Below are 21,392 nucleotides of genomic sequence, written 5' to 3'. Positions count from 1 at the left end.
GACCTGATAATATCTAATGCTTTCGCCACCTCTCTAGTATCCCCGATAATCGTGCCATCATCCAAGTACCAAGCATGAAAGAGAAGCTTGCACCGATCTCTGATTTGGTGAACAAGCATGAACGAATGAAACATGTGTTCATGTTCGTTCGTTTAATTAAACGAACACAACCTTTTTGTTCATGTTCGTTTGTTTATTAAATAAACGAACTTTACGCTGAACAATTCAGGAACAGTTTACGGAACGTTCGGTTCGTTTACAGGCCTAGTAAAAAACACGATGTTACGGAGATGAAAGTAGAAGGGAGCAGATGAGAGTAATAAACATTCACAGAGTTACGGTTAGATTAGTGAGTGACGTCGTTTGTTAAGTAACGCGTAATTTAATTTAGGAATTTGTAAAACGACATCGTTTGAAGCAATAAGACTAATACTGCTGCCTGTACCTCACGATCCAATTGGAACCCTTCCTCGAAGACGAAGACGAAGACGACAAATTGAGCGACGGTGAAATCCATCCATCCATTCATTCATCTTCTTGAACTTATTGTTGTTAAGATCCGGTGATTGATTGATTAATCGGAGTAGTAGTTATTAATGAAGGGGTGGAGGGGATCTAGTGCTAGTAGTAGTACGCCGACTGCTGACGTCTCCTCCTTATCCAACAGCACCAGCATCCGCCTCGGCCGTGTTCAGCCTCAGGCGCCAGGTCATCGCACCGTTTTCTGCAACGATCGCGAAGCCAATCATCTAGCCAAGTACAAGGTTATACATCTCTCTCTTTTAATTAATTAATTACTAACAATCATCATCTGAATCAACTACCTAACCTAGGTTTATCTACCAACCATTCACTACTAACTAGTAATCAGGCATTTCTCTAGGCATCTGCTGGTCATCACTAGTAACTACTAATCTTCTCAACTATCACATTCACTTTGCTTTGCTTTGCTTTGCTTTATGCTCACACTCACTCTACTTGGAGCCTAACCACTTAATAAGCAAATAAAATATATTGCTTATTTTAATATCATACAGAATTTATATATATATAGCACCTTTAACACTAATAGTTCAGTATACTCTCCTACTGTTAAAAAATTATCCTTTTGCAACTGCCAAACACACTAAAATTTGTAGCAAGTAGGAACTGACTAAGACTCAAAGCACTAACATTTAACGCTAAAAGTTGAAAATTTAGACTTAAAACATTGATATAGGGAATATCATCGGTGAAATATCGGTCAATATCGCCTATATTCTGATCGATATTTCACGTGAGGACCGATAACCGAGATACCATTGATATTGACTGCATATCTTGGAGGGACTAGAAAGGTGCATGCTAGTAGCAATTCAAGGGCCTGACCTTGAGCTCAGAATTATTCACTTAAACCCGGGGGGGGGGGGGGACTATTCTTGAATTATTTATAGAATCAAATTACAATATATGTTTTGCCTTTTTTGGTAAATAAACAAGTCATCGCGTAACATCTTATTCGAGTAACAACTAACTAATGTCAATTAATGCTATATATCTTATTGACGGTTAGGTTAATATACACCAAGTAACAACTAACACACCCATTCATCACATAATTGTCACCAAGTAACAACCAACGTCAATTAATAACAATTAACATCAAACATATCAATTAACATTAAATACACAAGTAACATTAAAGACATTAATTGCTGAAAATCAAATAATATTTGTCCTAGGCTCTGGTCCATGTTATTGCTACTCTCTTGAGGCAGTATATCAAATTATTTTATACTTTCCGATTTTTTTACACGCCTATAGAGGACATCCTGATAGTTACTTGTGAATCTACATATCAAGACAGTATAACATGTTCTTCCTTTTTTACGTTTTGAGTGAAAAGCTTAATAACTCGCGGATTAAGAAAGTATAGTTTGAAATTTGAATGTGTTAAATCTTCATTGATGTAAATAATATGTTTCAGGGAAATTCCGTATCAACAACGAAGTACAATGTTATTACCTTTTTACCGAAGGGGCTCTATGAACAGGTAAGTCTTTTCAAACACTTATTAAAGAAGTATATGTTTATCCATTGAACTCGGTGAAAGCTCATGATTTACGAACAATTCAATAATATTTGCTTGTGAGTGTTGCGTAAACTTGTAACGCCTAAGAACCCTACCCCACTCCCTCACTTGTTAAAAAAGTATATTGTTTTTAAACACTTCTTAAGTTTACTTGCCATTAGCATCTGAAGTTTTTTTATATACAGCATAATGGCATGCTTAACTAAGAGAGTCTATGTTGTTGTATATGAGGGATCAAATTCTATATTGTTGCTCATGGCTTTATACTTATCAGTTACCACCCTCTTTGAAGTTAAGTAATTGTCTGAACCATGTATTGTTACTGACATAGTTTCTTGTTCATATTGACAGTTTAGGCGGGTGGCTAACCTGTACTTTCTTACAATCTCTTGTTTATCATTTACACCTGTCAGGTATGGTTTCTGAATAATAACACTGAACATAAGCGTGTTTATTGCCTCGTTGATGTTACCTACTCATAACTATATGCCTTATTGTACGTACCTGGAGTAACTCATTTAAACTTGATGTTTGTTTGCATCTTTTTATATTTATTGGAAATATTTGTAAATTAGTCAAATATCTAAAATACCACCTGTAACGAGAAAGTAGGGGGATTTTGTGGATAAAGCTAGTGCTATTTATTACCATTCTACAGTTATTGATTATGGACAAGGAGATAATTTGTCAAAAAGGAAATGTTGCAATTAGTTTTAGACATTCAACAAAGAAATTGTTGCAATTATTTTTGGAGTGTTTATTCATGATAGAAACCAACTATTGGCTTGTAGAAGTGTGTAGAACCCATACCTTCTTGTGGCATACTCTTTCATTATCCACCATGGATTCGTATGTGATGGTCTAACCTGTGCTTACGACTTCCTTTGAAATGCTTGTTGTGACTTACCTTTTGTTGTGCCATATTGCTCAGTATATTCTGCATTCTAGACCTACTTTCGCTTTTTGATATTTTGATAAATTTGAGGACTTGCTTCTAATCATGTAAGTGTTGACTATGAAAGTTTTGTTTTTATGCAGTCCTGTTAGTCCAATTACGAATGTGATCCCATTAAGTCTTGTGCTTTTTGTCTCGCTTGTCAAGGAAGCATTTGAGGATTGGGTGAGATTTTTTTTCTAGACTGATTATGTCTCATTGTTTTTGCCGATAATGGCTTTAAAGAAGTTGGTTCTATGATCTTGAAATGCTACTCAGTATTTCTAAATTCCAACGGTCTTTAGCGTGTGTGTGTGTGTACGCGTTTTCTTTTAGCGTGGTTACTGTTTGTTACCTAATGTTTTATCATCCTCATTCTACAACAAAAACTATAATCTTAACAGAAGCGCCTTCAAAATGATATGACGATAAATAATTCTTCTGTGGATGTGCTGCAAGATCAGAGGTGGGAATCCATTCCCTGGAAGAAGCTTCAAGTCGGGGACATTGTTAGAGTAAGTATTCTGCAATTTTTCAATTTATTTAAAATTGCAATTCGATCAATTTTAAAGTATGTTTTTTTTGTGGCTGGAATGTGATTTTAGCTCCTTAAATCCAGTTATAGTCATCATCCACTCTCATTGACGATTATATTACCTTTTTGGCAAATGTAGGACATAAAATATACAAAAAATCATATCGGATACTAATAGATAGTCTAAGCTACTCCTGTTTTATAGACAAGATATGCAAAATAATTGTAGCATAGGTAAGTTTAATTCTCTTAGCCACAAATCACGCCAAACTGTCCCTTTGTAACTTTTAGACGTGCTTTACATTTGTTTCATTTTAAGAACATCCCTTAGAGCAAAACTAGAGATAGTTCTGTATAGCCCGCACATGATTAGACAATGGCGTGTTCACTAAGAAGTCATTGTGGATGCACTGCACATGGTGACCAACTGACATTATAACAATAACAAAGACCCTTTTGAGGGGCTTGTGAACATCTATCTATATGCATGAACATACAGATAGATCTTTTTGCTGGTGGAAATGGAACTAAGGCTGAGTATGTATTCTAACATATATCACTGAAGTTAAACACATGCAGAAGAATTAGTGAACATAATTTACTTGCTTATCCTTAATCTCTGGTTGTTTTCCCTTCACAATATTTTGATGCAAATTTGAATGTGCATCTTGGTGCAGGTGAAGCAGGATGGCTTCTTTCCAGCTGATTTGCTACTCCTAGCTAGTACAAACCCTGATGGTGTTTGCTATACTGAGGTTTCTATTAGTTTCATGTATAGTGCATAAAATAGATGTTTTTGTGTCTGTGTTTGTCTGTATTTGTGTTACTTCAGTTCTGCATTTTCATCTTTACATTGCTCATTTCAAGATGCTACTTGTGCTCTTCCAAGTAGCCTTAGCTGAACGTTCATCGCCTGCACAAGCAAGCAGATTAGCTCCATCATTCCATTATTGACTACATCCATGCTTTCTAAGAAGAGATGCATATAATTTCTCTGTTTTTACTATATTGTAACTTCATGTATTTTTCATTTTTCAGACTGCAAATCTGGATGGTGAAACAAATCTTAAAATCAGGAAAGCTTTGGAGAAGACATGGGATTATGTGACTCCTGAAAAAGCCTCAGAGTTTAAAGGTTTAAATCATTCTGTTTTGACATTATGTGCATTTGCTTTAAACATCCTAGGAAAGAAATGCATTAATATAATTAGCTCGACAGGTTTTTGTTTTCAATGATGATAATACTTGATTTTGTTCAATTTTACAGTTAAGTTTTTATGCTTAGACAATAGATGTCATTGCACGTGGTTGGTTATTTGAAACACACAATTGATCTTGACAATTAATTAAACTTCAGATTTTGGCTCACCATGTTATCCTTGGACCTTTTGCTATACAGGTGGATGGTTCTTGAAACAAGGATATAGAATTAGTTTAAATATTACTGTGTGTAGCTTAGAGGCATTAGGATTTCATTGTTATATATGTATATCTGTTTAGACCTGGGAATTTTCTTTCTTAATATTAAGATTATTTGGGCCCCAAACATTTCATGGTATAAGAAGTAACATCTACAAATAAATCAGTAATAAGCTAGCATCCATGGCGGAGCATTGACAGTCCTTTCCTGGCCTACATTTTACGTTTAATATATTCAACTGCAATTAAAGTGACTTTAGCAAATGACAAATTTTGTTTTGATGCATGGAATTTCTGTAGTTAAACTCATTTTCTTATTATGGTGCTGACATTTTAACTGGTTGCAGGTGAAATACAGTGTGAACAACCAAACAATTCACTCTATACCTTCACTGGAAATTTGATTCTTCAAAAGCAAACCATACCCATTGGTCCAAATCAAATTCTGTTGCGAGTAAGATATTTTTTCTTGTCCCTAGGATAGTGCTGTTTGCCTTTTAAATTCATCTCGTTCTCAAGCATCACATTTTACATGCCTACGTGTTTTGAACGTAATTGTTTTAGTTAACCTGATATATGTGTTTCAGGGGTGCAGTCTACGCAATACAGAGCACATTGTTGGGACTGTAATATTTACTGGACATGAGACTAAGGTTTGGTTGGTTTAGTTTGTCTTATTTTCATATCTTTGGTTACTGTTTGTTGGGAAAACAACCATACCCAGTAAAATCTCACCCATAGCAAAGCTATTGGTGGGGTAAATAGAGATATTCCAGTTCCTCATCCATCTATACCAATATGACAATTTTAATTCTGTTAATCGACAGGTCATGATGAATGCCATGAATGTTCCTTCCAAAAGGAGTACACTAGAGAGAAAACTTGACAAAGTAATAGCCACACTTTTTGGTGTTCTTCTCTGCATGTGTTTGATTGGGGCTATAGGCAGGTAAGTGACTAGGATAGGTAGCACATGCTATCATTTTGCAAGTTTCCATAATGCTGAAATAATTTTTGTACATAAACTTCTGCAGTGCTGTGTTTGTGGATAGAAAATACCACTACTTGGAGCTCTGGATTAATGGGGATTCTCAACAGTTCAATCCAAGCAACAGATTTGTGGTATTGTATCTGGCTTTGTTGCTTCTCGTATTCTCTTTGCAGTTATTGATTTTAGTATTTTGTTTTCAGGTCTTTGTTCTAAGCATCTTTACCCTTATTACTCTGTATTCACCAATTATTCCAATATCTCTTTATGTTTCAATTGAGGTAGACTTATTAATTTTGTTAGCTAGTTTTGCAGCATACATGTGATATCAAATTACATGTGTATTGTTTTCCAATTTTCAGATGATTAAATTCATCCAGTCAACTAAGTTCATAAACAATGACTTGCGCATGTACCATAGTGAAACCAATACGCCTGCGTTAGCCCGCACATCAAATTTGAATGAGGAACTTGGACAGGTAATAAGTTGCTTATTTATATCTACTATTGGTGGGAGTTGTAAAACTCAGTGAGCTGGTATTTTGTAACAGGTGGAGTATATTTTTTCTGACAAAACTGGAACTTTGACAAGAAACTTGATGGAGTTCTTTAAATGTTCTATTGGTGGAGAGACATATGGAACTGGTGTTACTGAAATAGAAATGGGAGCAGCAAGGAGGAATGGTTTGAATATTAAGGAGGTATGATGATCTGGCATAACTATAAAGGGTGTATCTTGATGGGCCAATTATGAGTTAAACTTTTTATGTGCAGAAAACACCATCTAATGCAGCACGTGAGAAGGGTTTTAATTTTGATGATGCAAGGCTCATGCATGGTGCTTGGAGGAATGAACCTAATCCAGATATGTGCAAGGTATTTTACTTTTATAGCAAATGGTCTCTTACTATATATATTTATTTATTTTAATACATCAGAGCGAGTAATCTGTCTATATTTTACAAGTTGTTTGTTCTGTAATTAGGAATTTTTCAGATGCCTTGCTATATGCCATACCGTACTCCCCGAAGGTGAAGAATCCCCTGAAAAACTTAGATATCAAGCTGCATCACCAGATGAGGCTGCTCTAGTTACTGCTGCGAAGAATTTCGGTTTCTTCTTCTACAGGTATATTTTTATGCTTATACCTGTATATCGTTTTATATCATTGTACTGACATCAATTTCTTAAGGCGTACACCGACTATGATCTATGTTCGTGAATCACATGTTGAGAAAATGGGAAAAGTTCAAGATGTCACATACGAAATTTTGAATGTCCTAGAGTTTAACAGGTACACCATGTATACCCGCTTTGCTAAAAACACTTCATCTAATGCTTAATATACTTTTACATGTTTTTTTGTTTACTTATAGTACAAGGAAACGGCAGTCTGTTGTATGTCGTTATGGAGATGGAAGACTTGTACTATACTGCAAGGTACTTCTCCTACCAAACAATGACTGGAACTATATTATCATGTTTTTAACCGGCTTTAATACATAATTCGTCCTTTTTAGGGTGCTGATACTGTAATTTACGAGAGATTAGCCAGTGGAAATGATGAGTTAAAGAAAGTTAGCAGGGAGCAGTTGGAGCAATATGGAGAAGCTGGATTGAGAACTCTCTGTCTGGCCTACAGGAATTTAAGTCCAGAAATATATGAAAGTTGGAATGAGAAATATATTCAGGCAAAATCTTCTTTACGAGACCGTGAAAGAAAGTTGGATGAGGTAATCGGCGTTGATTAATCATGGTGCTTACCAAATATATAGTATGAAGCACTGCTGTTGCAATATCTTTAGTCTACTTTCACGTTAAACATTCTGAAACTTGAAACAGGTGGCGGAGCTGATAGAGAAGGATCTTACTCTGATTGGATGCACTGCTATTGAAGATAAACTTCAAGAAGGGGTACCATCCTGTATAGAAACCCTTTCTAAGGCTGGAATTAAGATCTGGGTGCTTACAGGGGATAAATTGGAAACTGCAATAAATATAGCTTATGGTATGATTTTCTTATCTTTTGATCTGATTATCATGTCACCGTGCTTATGTGCTTTGTAATTAATAAATTATTCACTTGATTGTCCCAGCTTGCAAGTTAATTAACAATGACATGAAGCAGTTTGTTATCAGTTCAGAAACTGATGCAATCAGGGAGGTTGAAAGCAGAGTAAGCAATTTATTTATAACTAGCATTCTTTTCTTTTTATTTATAAAGTATAAACTAACTCATGTTCATTCAGGGTGACCAAGTGGAAATTGCTCAGTTTATAAGAGAAACAGTGAAAAATCAGCTTCGCAAGTGCCATGAAGAAGCACAAAGCATCGTTCATGGCTCAACTGGCCAGAAATTGTCCCTTCTGATAGACGGAAAGTGTTTAATGTATGCTTTAGACCCAAATTTGCGGTCTACATTGCTAAGTTTGAGTTTAAGTTGCAGTTCAGTAGTCTGTTGCCGCGTTTCTCCTTTACAGAAGGCACAGGTATTTTTATATACTGTACCAAAAAGTTAAGGGGATTTCTCTTGTACTTAGTTTCTGTTACATACAGGTTACTCGGCTGGTTAGAAAAGGTGCAAATAAGATAACATTAAGTATCGGTGATGGTGCAAACGATGTTGGGATGATTCAAGCGGCTCATGTTGGTGTTGGGATAAGTGGTTTGGAAGGGATGCAGGCTGTGATGGCCAGTGATTTTGCAATTGCTCAGTTCCGTTTTCTAACAGATCTACTTCTTGTGCATGGAAGATGGTCTTATCTTCGATTATGCAAGGTTGTTTCATACTTCTTTTACAAGAATCTTACCTTCACCCTGACTCAGTTTTGGTACAACTTCCAAACTGGCTACTCTGGTCAAAGGTTCTATGATGATTGGTTCCAATCTCTGTATAATGTTATATTCACTGCCCTGCCTGTGATCATTGTTGGACTGCTTGACAAGGTAGGCATTTTGTTTGGTTCATTTCGGTATATAATATATAACATTTGATTAATATGATAATAAAATGAAATGGCAGGACGTGAGTGCAGCACTTTCGAAGAAGTACCCGCAATTATACAAACAAGGAATAAATGACGCCTTCTTTAACTGGAAAGTTGTGGGTACATTGGCTTGCTTTTCAGTGTATCAATCGGTAGTGGTATATAACTTTGTGATGTCTTCTAGTACAACTGGTTTAACCTCCGCTGGGAAGATATTGGGGCTGTGGGACATAAGCACAGCTGCCTTCACATGTCTTGTGATAACTGTGAATTTGCGTCTTCTTATGATGTGCAACACAATTACAAGGTGGCATAGTATAAGCGTTGGAGGCAGCATTTTAGCATGGTTCATATTCATATGTATATATTCCATTGTGTTTGTAAATAAGGTACGCAGCATCGCCTCTTGTTAATAATTGATTGACTTGAACGCAAGTATGTAATATTTGATGACGGTGTTTTAACTTCAGGGGACTTATTTCACCATCTATGTATTGATGAGCACTGCCTACTTGTATCTGATAGCCATTCTTGTTCCCATTGTTGCACTTCTCGGTGACTTTCTGTATCAAGGGTGAGCTTTTCTTTCTATTATTGTGTTTACCGATTCCTATTTTGTTTGGTGTTTAAAAGGTATGGGCGTGTTTGGTTTCAGGGCTCAGAGATGGTTCTACCCGTACGATTACCAAATTGTTCAGGAGATCCACAGACACGAGCCAGAGCCTATTGGTGCGGGATTACTGGAGGTTGCGAATCAGCTAACGCCGGAAGAGGAAAGGAGGTATGCCTTTGCGCTACTCCCAAGGGAAAAGTCAAAGCACACGGGCTTTGCCTTTGACTCACCCGGGTACGAGTCATTTTTCGCAACGCAGCAAGGCGTGACTGCACCACAGAAACCTTGGGATGTCATTCGACGAGCCACCATGAAACCAAAGTCCAAGTCACCTCGATCCAGTCAGCATTAGATGTACACAAAAACAAACACACAATTAGAGAATTGTCTACTTTTTGGCAGTTGGAAAACATTTTTGTAAGTTTTAGCAAAAGGATGCATAATTTGATGTGAGTAGTGATATAATTATTCTTTTGTTTCTACTTCTGTAAGTTGGTTCTAAAATATTAATAGTATATACATGTTATGTTTGTGTGCATATGCATTGCTTATAGGCTGTTACCAATTATAGCATTTTTTACGTATAGTTTACTAAACTGGGTATAGAGTAAGTTGGTTACTCTAACTTTGTAAAATGTTATATGTTACGTGTGTCAATCATCCCCAAAAGAACAGCCTTGTTTTGGCCAAGTACATATGTTGTGAAGTGAAATTTGTGGGACAATTCTGATCTTCAATTTGCTTTTCAAAATGATAGAAAACAATTACAGGTTTTGAACTAATTCTTGAAATTCTAACGGATATTTATAACATCCATCCGGCGCTAAAGTTGTTCATCGGTAATCCGTAGTAATATTCCGAATAACCTTCATTACAAAACAACAAAATACAAAAAATATTAACATTCATAAGAATTGTATTATATAGGATTATACATTTTTAACATATATCCATTTAACTAAGACTTATAAAGTTTGATTAGAAATCATTTTGCATCAAAATACTCAAAAAAGAAAAGGAGCATATACCTTGTCATCTCATCACTACAAAAGCAAAAACTATTCCTATGTATGTATGCATATTTAGTTGAAGAAAGTGAATAAAGAAAACATAAGCCACAAAAGAAGCTCAGTTCAATTCAAACCCACTGATCCATCATATTATCCATTGGTAGTTAGCTGGAAATATAATGAGCGATCGTAAAAGATGCCTTAACTGTGATCTGCTTAAGGCACTTATATTATTTGGATGCCTTTTCTTCTTCATTCTTGGTGTTCACAAAACAAAAACATCATCAGCAACGACTACTGCGGTTTTGTATGAAGGAAAAGCACAACAGGATTCAAAGAAGATGGCAAGTGTAGGCATGGAGAAAAGAAGAGTTCCCAATGGACCTGACCCTATCCATAACAGGTAATATATATGTTATATCTATATATTAATTAATAACAAAGGCTTTAACTTTAAACATGGTGTTATGATATATGTTTGTTGACATAAAATTTCTTCAAATCTGCATGCATGTCTTCTTGAAAAAACCTTAAAGATCACCTGACCATTTCCTAAAGGTATATTGACCAAAATGTCCATTTGACCTGTCAATGTCGACATAACATCCATTTGACCAACCAATTCTCAACATGTCAACCATAAGACCATTGGTCGCTATATATATATATATATATATATATTTTTCAAAATCATCGAATGGACATTTTGGTCATTTTCCTTTCTCGGGCGGATAATATCTCATCTAACATTTTTATTTTATATATTAACTGGTAGCTCTTGGGATGTATACATATGTGTTTGTTGATAAGGGCTCTGGCCAACGATAACTTAGTTGAGATATGCTAAATGTGCAGGAGGGCAGGAAACTCGAAAAGACCCCCAGGCCAGGCCAGACATGGATTATAGCTAGATGAAACAAATAAGTATCTATTTGTTAAAGTTTGTATGGTTAATAATTGTATGACATAAATCAGGCATTTGCAAAAAGTACCAAAGCATTCATGTTTCAAGGGCTGCTACCTATATATGTAAAAATTTATTGTACTCAAAAGATATATTCTATAATCTATACCAATCATATCTTATCTTAACCTTTTGCTTCTTAAAGGTTAAAGCTAAATGCTTTGATTTTCCTTACAAAAGCAATTGTGTTTGTGTTTTTTCTCATACCTTTAGTAATTTGGTTTGAAAGTAAATTAACAAACTCATCGACGGTTGTCTCAAGCCGCCACGATTCGATGTCCCGTGATCACAACACCTCTCGACCAAAACCCTTTGGTCATTCTACTGTCTCGGCTAACTGCAGCTCCTCAAATTGCTATTCACCACCCTTTACTGTCGTCCGGGCTTATGTCTCCCTCTTGGCCACTACACGCACTATCTCGTTTCTTTTGAACTCGAAATTATCTCCATATCGTATGGTTATCTCGTAACTCAATTACATTAAAAAAATTAAAAATTTAAATGCCTTATTTAATCTATCTCCACAATATAAATAACTCATTTTCAAAATTAAAGATGGAGATATTCAAATTTGGGACAAAAAAGGGAAAGTGAAAGCAAAAACTTTCTTTTCTTTATATTCTTAGAAAAAGCCGTGTAAAAATATTATATAAATTAGAAAAAAAAAATAATAATGTTTTACACCAATAGTTATTCTGAAAAATAAAATTACCATACACATCTAGATATATGTTATCACTTATCAGGGAACTTTTCTTTAAATTTTGAGAATACTGTCTGAGTGAATCCAAGGTATTGATGTTGCTGTAATTTTCTCAACATTTGTAAAGGTTAAAATGGAGTAACATATATTCAACTTTTTGATGTGTGAGGTAGAAGTGATGACATGTGTCTTGTGCATTCATTAACTCATGTATAAATGAAACAAGAAAATAACAGACAAGCTGAATCTGTGCAAGTTAAGTGTAACTATGTTTGAATACAGGCAATAAAATAAATCAAGTTTGTTTCACAAAAATCATTCTATTCTATTTGCGTGAAGAAGCACAATCAGTCGAAAGCTACATGATTTTGTGTAGTATAATGTTTTTGGGCAGAAATAGAACAACATATTATGCTACAAAGAAAGAAATAAAAGTGAAATAACTGTGGCCTTAAAACCTTGGGTTAGTAGGTAATCTTATTGCTCCTGGCATGACCAAACTGCCCTTACGTCTGAAGATTACAAAGGAACTAGTTATCAGCAGCAGCAACGTTAACGCCTGTCCAAAGATAAACATAATAATAGTTATATATCTTAAAAACATGAGCTTTTTAAGTATGTTAGGTTAGGTATAAAAGAAAGAAACCTCAAAGCCGAGGACGGAGAGCCTTTCTTGATTAACAGCAGGTATACAGCTTCGGTAAGTGACATATATTTCTGGATTAGCTTGTAGGCTCGTGGATGAATCATCTTCCACCAGATTCTTGCCCTTGTGGTTGTTGTTGTTGTCTTGATCAATTTTGACACATTTCATAGGTATACGATACCCGGTTTCACTGCATCGAAAGCTTACATCTTTCTGCAGTCATATAAACTCTTAATTAATATCTTTCTGCAACACTAGCTACCATTGAAGCATGAATAAGGTTACCTTTTCATGGTAAAGGCAAGGGACACAAGGACCAGAGGGAGAGCAATCGAAAGTCATGTTGCTTGCAGACGACTTCGACACAAAACTCTTCAGACCTCGTCGTCTTATTGCACATTTACAATTACAATTCATTTATATACTATACTATATAATTATTAATTGAATTGAATTGAATTGCTTACAATTGGTGCGATGGTGGTGTTTGATCTTGATCTGACGACGAACAACAACAACAACAACAAGAAGAAATCAAACTCATCATTATAATCGTAATTGCACCTACCATCTTCACCTTCATCTTCATCGTCAATCGATCAGAATCTGCTTCGATTTTAGATTAGAAATTACGGGGTGTTTGGCCTAGCTTTTATAGCAAAGCTTATGGCTTTTTTTAATAAATTAAGTTTTTTGTTATTAAGAACCGAAACTAAACTTTTGAAACTTTAAACTGAATTGTTATTAATGGTTTGATTACACGCATTGAGTTTCAATAATAAGTCGACCTTCCAGTCCGGTTTTATATGACCAATTTTTTGTATAAACCGTAAACCAAACGTTTGCTATGGTTTGAACATTCGGAAACCGGCTAACCAAAGGTGATGATTGGTTCAAACGTTGTTCGTTAATTGTTACATGATTACTATGATTTTTGTTACCCGCCGCATCGCGCGGGCACCCGTCTAGTATAAGCTAATTTGTAGAAGCTTATTTGAAGATGATTATTTAGATTATTTGAAGAAGCTTATTTGTTTAAGGGGGTAAATTACGCATTTGCCTTCAAATGGTGATGGATTAATAATATTGAAGTAACTTATTACCATAACAAATTAAAAATGATAGATTTAACAACTTATTAAGATGTATAATCAACTTGTAGAATATAAGTTAATCCAAACATTTAAAAAAAACTTATCAAATGATATAAAATAAGCTATAAGTTTCAAAAAGATATAAGAATAAGCACAAAAATATAAGCTAGGCCAAACACCCCCTTATTACTCTAACAAATTAAAAAATAGTGGATTCAACAATTTATTAAGACGCATAATTAACTTTTACGATATAAGCTAATCCAAACACTTAGAAAATAAGCTATAAACTACTTTAAAATATAATCGTAAACAAAAAGTTAAAACGTAAACCAAACACCTCCCTAGAATAGAAACATTCATACACATATAGGGGTGCAAACGAGTCGAGCTGCTCGAGATCGGTTTGTTAAAAAGCTCGAGCGAGCTGAGCTTAATCGATCCCGAGCTCGAGCTTGAAAATCTGCTCATGAGCTTGATCTTTGAAAATAGAGCTCAAGCCTAGTCAAACTCAGACTTGACTCAGCTTGTTTGCAACCCTATACACATATACACCCCATTCCTCTAAATTATATTATTATTATTATTATTATTATTATTATTTTTTTTATTTTGTGCAAACAAAGACGATGATAATAATAAATATTCATTAATTAACAAAAACTTCTAGTTGTTGCTGTTTTCCTTAGTTGTAATATTTGTAAGTTACGCCATACTAACAATGGCAAAATTGCTCAGAGCCTGGGAGAAGTTTTTGGATTGTGCCTCCGACAGAAGGCGGTTATTGAATGCTTACAAGGTCCTCATGCCCACGATTTTCTGACCGTTATCCCGATTGATGCCTTGATCCAAAGCATGTCTGCGCTCGAGTATACGGCCATTCTTAAGTACCGTTTGATGATCTCAATGTACCCAGAAGACGAAACATGTCCGATCTGCCGTAAGGCTTGCCTGGATAAATTCGGAGAGCATGCGGTTCATTGCAAGGAGATGCTTGGGTTCAAATACTGGCATGATTGGGTGTGGGACGTTCTTTGGGACATCTTAAGGCGGGCTGGGATATCAGCTAAAAAGGAAGCCCCCGTAAACTTCCTTACAGACCCCACGAAAGGGAGATCCACTCTACGACCGGCAGATTTGCTCGTCTTTGGTTGGGCCGGGGGAAAACACGCTTGTGTTGACCTCAAAGGGGTATCTCCTTTAGCTGGTTTGAGGGATAATGGGTTTGTAGCTGGGCAAGCAATGAAAAGGGCTGAAACAAAGAAGGTGGAGAAACATGCTAAAGCCTGTGAAGAGACCAACATGTTTTTGTCCCTTTGGCTTTTGATACCTTTGGCTCCTTGGCACCGGAAGCTATCCGTTTCCTAACCAGGGTCCAACGGGTTGTGCATAGCAATGTGTCGACTCCAAAGGGGCAGGGGTATGTCTTTAGCAGGTTAGGATTTGCAATTCAGAAAGGGGTGGCGGCGCAGCTTGTTGCCCGCCTACCTGATGTAATATTTTTGTTTCTATATAAAAAATAAAAGTTTACATAAAAAAAAAAGAAAAAACTAACAATTGGAATTCATATGTAAATATACATATAAACTCTCAATTTACTCTTTCATTTCCATTTAAACAGACGTGAAATGGTCAATTTAGAGAAAATAAAGGTGGGACAATTAATCTGGTGCATCTAGGCGAACCGTGCTTTCTCATCTCAACAGCACTTAACACAGTAATCAGCAGTTAAAGTTAAATTTAAACAAACAACGGAGTAGGAGGAAGAGGATTAGGGTTTCAGCATTTACTTACTTACTTACTTACTTAGGCTCTTTTACTTGCAACCCTGTCGCAGTTCTCAGTCTAGAGCTGATCTACTTACAATCGCCTTAGCTGGCTACCGAAAACCATATCAGTCGTTCAATTCACATTTCAAATAACACAACCTAAATGATACTAGTATTATTATTATTATTAATATCAACAGGCGGGTGATCTTGCAACCAATTGGAGACAAAGGAATTGGGGGTGACACCATTCGTGGTTTCACCACATCTGATCAGGTGAATTCATTTCCGTTTGGCATGCGTCATTCACATTCACACTCACATTATAATAACATTTTTTACTTGACATCTGCAACCAAGTTTAATGATCAGTGTAAATAAAGAATGATATTATAGAAGACAAGTTTGTTATATTTGTTGATCCATCCATGTATGCAGGCATGGATCACATTAATAGGAGAGAAGCTGGATGCAACACTTTCTAAGCATATGCCCGGCAGCACTGTCACTTTGCCAACTGCCAAACCAACATAGTGAGTGAGTGGTACATAATTAGAAGATTAAACCATATTCTTTCGTTTACGTTATTAGAGTCTCAAATGACACCCACAGTGTGAATTCCTGTTTAAATTAGATTAAGGGAATATATATGTTTCATGTGTATTGGTTCAATCATCCTCGCTGATAACATTTGACATGTATACAATCAAGGAACGCCTGTTATGTGTCTATTTATCGCGAGAAACACAACTCTTATCTTTCTTATATACTAGCTAGATTGCTAAACAAGATTTTTAGTCTCTTGACATCCTTGATCTCTCAATTGCATCCCATTGGGTTAAGGTTAAAACATATCAATGCTATTTTGAGGAAGTCAAATATTTATACTGGAACTGGAGCGAAAATTATAAAAAAAAAAAAGGTGTGAAAGCAGGCCCAATGTAAAGATGTTAAAGTGTATTGCAAGCTTTGGTCCCTTGGCCTACGTCTTAAGAGTTAAAACCCAAGGTTACTTTCAAAACTTGACAATTGTCTTGTAAATTTACACAAATGATTAAACACTCCAAATGATTATAATAAGACTTTGATGCAAATAAACTTGACACATGTTCATTTAAAAAGAGAGCAATTTTACCCAAAAATTGGATGTTAGAAGAATACAGAACAAGTTATGATTGTGCGTCCAAGTTATCCGTCAATTTAAACCTCTTTTTCATACTTTTGTGGAATTCGTTGTCAGTAACCACCGACGGATTTTCGTGAGAATTGTCCGACTAATTAAAAAAATTCATTTACAAGATCCTTTGGTAATTACTGATGGATTTCCAACTGAAATATGTTTTTTCTTTTTGAATTTCGTGGGATGTGTCGAAAGTCCTTTGACATGTGGCGACATTTTAAAATTTTTAAGAATTTCATAGGATCCGCTAGTAACCACCAAAGGATGTTTTACTGTTGCCATCCAATCATCCATAGTGTTGTCACGCACTTCCTCAGCTAGCCCCTAGTTAACATGTGGCATGTCACGGTTTCCAGTACGACCTCCACGTACTCTCCCTATAGTACTAGCCATTAGCACGGTCCTAATAGAAAATGAATTTAGGATGAAAGAAGTCAATTTTCTTTTAGCGGCAAACTATAATTGTGTTAACTCGTAATTATTTAGTTTTCCTTACAAGTAGTCAATTGATAAAAGATTTTAAACATAGTATAAAACTTAGAACGAAAAATCTTACTCTATTTCTAAATTATTACACATTTTTTTATTGGCGATAAAAAACTTTTATCACCCACTAAATGCAAAATCTTAACACCTTACTAATATAGGCAATGAGAAAAAATAAAGTTTGAAATTATTAATTGACCCCACTTGTTAGGGTAATGAAATATATAAGATTATATATGATGACACCATACCTACTTGGAATTTTACCTTTAAAGCAATCAAAAAGGATTAATGTTCCTTTTTAAGAAGTGGGAATTTAATTTAGTGATCTAATGGTGGTGGGAGGTAACTAATCCATCAAATTTATAGATTTTTCTAGTGAGACAATGGAATAAAATCAAGAAATATAAAATAAACTTAAATAATAGAATTCATGTCAAAAGGATTTCTAATCAATTTTGTAGGTCCCATATTTTAACATTTGTCTAACCTAAGTAGGTTGTCTATTTTATTTATTAATTTACATGGCAAAGTCATAAGGCTGAGGGGTGTGGAGGGCTCTAATTGGGGCGCGAGTGGGGGCTCCAGCCAATAATATTGTGACGTGTGACAGAGAGAGAGACTGGATAAGGGGGGTGTTGGAGCCCCCGTTGGAGCCCCTGGCCCTGGTGTGGAGGGGCTCCAGCAGGGGCTCCAGCGGATTTTTTTTTTATTTTTTTATAAATGTATTAAAAAAACGTATTATTAAAAAAACTCATAAATTATTTAAAAAAACACACATTTTTTTTAAAATTCAAATTACAAAAAAAAACATACTAAAAATTAAACAAACAATAATACTTAATAATAACACTAATCTAATACAAGATCATCGGGTCACCTCGCCCACAAATGTTCAACCAACTCATGTCGAAGATCCCCGTGTATCTCACGGCTCTTGATATTTGCTATGTTATGAAGTCTTTGTTGATCACTGATTATGGACGGTTGTGGCGGAATGTCACCTTGGTAGTTTTGGCAGATAGCTTTGCCCTCGTCTTCTAACGTCATGTTGTGTAGGATCAGACACGTGTAGACGACGTCCGTTATCCTCTCCCGAGTCCAATAACGTATCGGGTTCGCCAGAACATAATATTGTTTTTTTATAGCTCCAAAAGCTCTTTCAATATCTTTTCTAGCAGACTCTTGCTTCTTCGTAAAATACTTCCGTTTGTCGGCGATTGGATCTGTAAAAGCTTGAACTAACAAAGCCCATTCGTTGTAAATACCATCGACCAGATAGTACCCGTACTTGAAGAGTTCTCCATTTGCAACAAAAGATTGAGGTGGTTCAACCCCGTCGATAAGGTCGTTGATCAAATTTGACTGATCGATAACATTAAGGTCGTTATTTGACCCAGCAACACCAAAAAAAGCATGCCAAAACCAAAGATCCTGTGACACTGCCGCCTCAAGTATAAGGGTCGGCCCTTCATGATCACCACGGTGGAACTGACCTCGCCAGGCCGTTGGACACATAGCCCATCCAACATGCGTACAATCGATGCTACCTAGCATCCCAGGAAAACCATGTTTTTCTGCGTGCACCTCATATATGCGTTGGATGTCATACATTGTAGGTTTACGCAGATATCTCCGAGCGTAAGTCGATATGACTCCTACGTATAATATATATTACAAAATGTAATAAATATTTAATAAAAAGTAAAATTAATGTTTTTTACCTTGGCAGAAAAAATGAAGGGATTCACGTGCAACCCTTTTCGACATCTGTAAATACTCATCCAAAGCGTCCGACGAGATGCCGTACGCTAATTGACGGATAGCAGCCGTGCATTTTTGAAGAGGGGTAAAACCGGGGAGACCCCTAGCATCCTCCCTTTGTTGAAAAAAGGGATACCGTGCCTCTAAATCACTTGCTATACGCATGAACAATTGTCTGCTCATTCGGAAACGAGTTCGAAAATCCGACTCCTCATATACCGGTTGAGGGCTAAAATAATGCCTAAACAAAGTATCGTTAGCACCCGATCGATCACGATCACGAGGTGGTGCTCTAACCCTCGGGAGTCGAGGTTGATGGGCTTGATTTTGCAAGAGATCGACCACGGTTGCGGTCAAAACTCCCCCTACATGAAGAAGCAAATCATCCTCTTCGGAGGAGTCGGAATCAGACGAGTACGACGACATTATTTTTTTAAAAAAAATTGGGAAGATGGGTTGATTTTGGGTTTTATTTTGAAGTTGTGATGATTGATATGGGTGAAATGGGGTATTTTATAGATGAAATGGGGTATTATTTAGGTAAAAAATATTTTTTTTTTTAATTTCTCACTTCCCAACGGCTATTTTCTCACTTCCCAACGGCTATTTCTCTCTCTTCTCCCGCGACCAGGCTCACGTCTGCCTGGATTTCCGCGCTCGCGCCCCGGTGGTGTGGGGTTAGCGCCCCGAGGCGCGAGCGGAGGGGCTCTCGCGCCCAGGTTAGCGCCCCACACCCCTCAGCCTAATATATATATGCTTTTAGGCCATTGATTAACGTGATTTGTATGGTCCAAGAAGATATGCTTAGATCTCAATCAAGACCCCTGCTACAATATTAAATCTTATATATTTACATTATACTATACACATCCAGAAATATAAAACAATACCTTAAATATTTTATCAAATTCATTTCTCAAAATCTTCTCACAAATATAAAATTTTAAATCACGTAAACATATTGTGACATATGCCATATACGACTTGCATACAAAAACATATTGTGACATATGCCATATACATATGCCATTTTAAATCACATTTACGACTGGGCAGACTTCCAGCAGAAGTTTAGCCAACACTTCAGCCAGCAGCGAAAGTATACCGAGGAGCAATGGACAATCCTCAAATGCACACGGGAAGAAGATGAATCTCTGCCAAACTTCATCACTCGCTTCAACTCAAAGAAGTTAAGTTTGGGCAATATCAGCGAGGATCTTGTTCGCGCAGCCTTCATCCAGGGTGCGCAAGACCCAGAGCTTATCCGCACCCTAACGGGTAAAGATGGAATGCCATCCACATGGGATGGCATCATGACAGCAGCCAAACGCTATGCGGAAACGGAGAAGCAACTGGGTAGAGACCTTCCGCAGAACACAAACCTTTACACCCAGAGGACGAGAGAGGACAACGTCCTCACCGCCCGATTGAACAAAAAACGGAAGCAAGGCATTTGGCAGTCAAGGGTAAACTTTGACACCTCATCCGGCTTACAGCACCGATTGGGTGAAAGGGATAATGTAAAGCCGCACCGGAACTCCAGGTGGACGCCACTTACCAAAAGCGTCACTGACATATTTGCTACTGAGGAGCTCCCATGGCCAAAGCCTCCAGTAATCCGGCATCGTCACGATGCTGATCGGAGCAAGTACTGTGACTATCACAGAACAAAAGGCCACAACACCGAAGAATGCATAGACGTAAAAGACATGGTCGAAACATTCGTCAGAGATGGGACGCTCGCGCACCTCGTGGCGAAATAAAAGCTAGGCAGGCGAGTGCGTATAGAACCCCAGCTGGGGAAAACACGAACCAATTTCAGCTTCAAAATCGAGACTACATGCTGCGTAAAGAACGAGATCCCGAACCAGGTGCGTATCGGCTCGATGGCACTCCCATCCCAACATGGAAGGGAGTTCAATTACACAGTTTGCATGTAATCAATTCCAATTTGTAAAGAGAAGGCCAAGAGCCACTTCTAATGGAAATGATTCTCTTTAAGAATATCGAAGCTGATGATTTTACATTTATACTTTTCTGAACACTAATATGCCGGTTTTCACCGCATAATTACGTGAAGTCATTGCATGGGAAGGCGGTCCTACCCGCACGAACCCAATAACGTGACAAACCTTCACGCAGGTCAGTTGAAGGGGAAAAAGTTCAGCACCCAAAAATGAAAGTGCCGGTCTATCCGCATGAATCATTAAGGAAACTGTAATAACCTGT

General features: G+C 36.7%; 1 protein-coding gene and 1 long non-coding RNA gene across 3 annotated transcripts; one reads left to right on the top strand and one right to left on the bottom strand.

The window, feature by feature from the left end:
• Window positions 1-596: 596 nt before the first annotated feature.
• Window positions 597-10,121, top strand: LOC143551504 (phospholipid-transporting ATPase 3-like). Of its 2 annotated transcripts, XM_077041920.1 has the most exons (26): window positions 597-764; window positions 1,967-2,032; window positions 2,423-2,484; window positions 3,110-3,191; window positions 3,410-3,520; window positions 4,218-4,295; window positions 4,579-4,675; window positions 5,307-5,413; window positions 5,547-5,612; window positions 5,787-5,908; window positions 5,994-6,081; window positions 6,151-6,228; window positions 6,310-6,426; window positions 6,499-6,648; window positions 6,722-6,823; window positions 6,933-7,075; window positions 7,140-7,241; window positions 7,324-7,387; window positions 7,468-7,680; window positions 7,790-7,955; window positions 8,044-8,123; window positions 8,197-8,436; window positions 8,504-8,893; window positions 8,970-9,323; window positions 9,405-9,508; window positions 9,590-10,121. In XM_077041920.1, the coding sequence occupies exons 1-26, from the start codon at window positions 597-599 to the stop codon at window positions 9,897-9,899; spliced, it is 3,660 nt and encodes a 1,219-aa protein (XP_076898035.1). In that variant the 3' UTR covers window positions 9,900-10,121. The 2 variants fall into 2 exon arrangements, with proteins under 2 accessions (XP_076898035.1, XP_076898036.1); XM_077041921.1 differs by lacking the exon at window positions 597-764 and having other exon boundaries at window positions 1,991-2,127; window positions 2,303-2,571; window positions 3,020-3,191; window positions 5,994-6,228.
• Window positions 10,122-12,429: 2,308 nt separating this feature from the next.
• LOC143551484 (uncharacterized) lies at window positions 12,430-13,286 on the bottom strand. The gene is made up of 3 exons (XR_013138505.1): window positions 13,156-13,286; window positions 12,871-13,083; window positions 12,430-12,783 (listed from the first exon to the last, which is right to left on the bottom strand). It is a non-coding gene; the product is annotated as an uncharacterized LOC143551484 (long non-coding RNA).
• Window positions 13,287-21,392: the final 8,106 nt, after the last annotated feature.

Source organism: Bidens hawaiensis, unplaced genomic scaffold, assembly GCF_021521415.1.
Source record: "Bidens hawaiensis isolate Kalapana, Puna unplaced genomic scaffold, B.hawaiensis_p1.1 tig00016458_1, whole genome shotgun sequence".
Taxonomy (NCBI): Eukaryota; Viridiplantae; Streptophyta; class Magnoliopsida; order Asterales; family Asteraceae; genus Bidens; species Bidens hawaiensis.
Note: the sequence above shows the minus strand (reverse complement) of the source record. Positions and strands in the feature narration are given on the sequence as shown.

Excerpts from the sequence above, each read along its gene's own strand:
- LOC143551504 (XM_077041920.1), top strand. The coding sequence starts at position 597 with ATGAAGGGGTGGAGGGGATCTAGTGCTAGTAGTAGTACGCCGACTGCT. Across the intron at positions 3,521-4,217 it reads AAGTCGGGGACATTGTTAGA|GTGAAGCAGGATGGCTTCTT; the intron begins GTAAGTATTCTG and ends ATCTTGGTGCAG. Across the intron at positions 7,956-8,043 it reads TGCAATAAATATAGCTTATG|CTTGCAAGTTAATTAACAAT; the intron begins GTATGATTTTCT and ends TGATTGTCCCAG.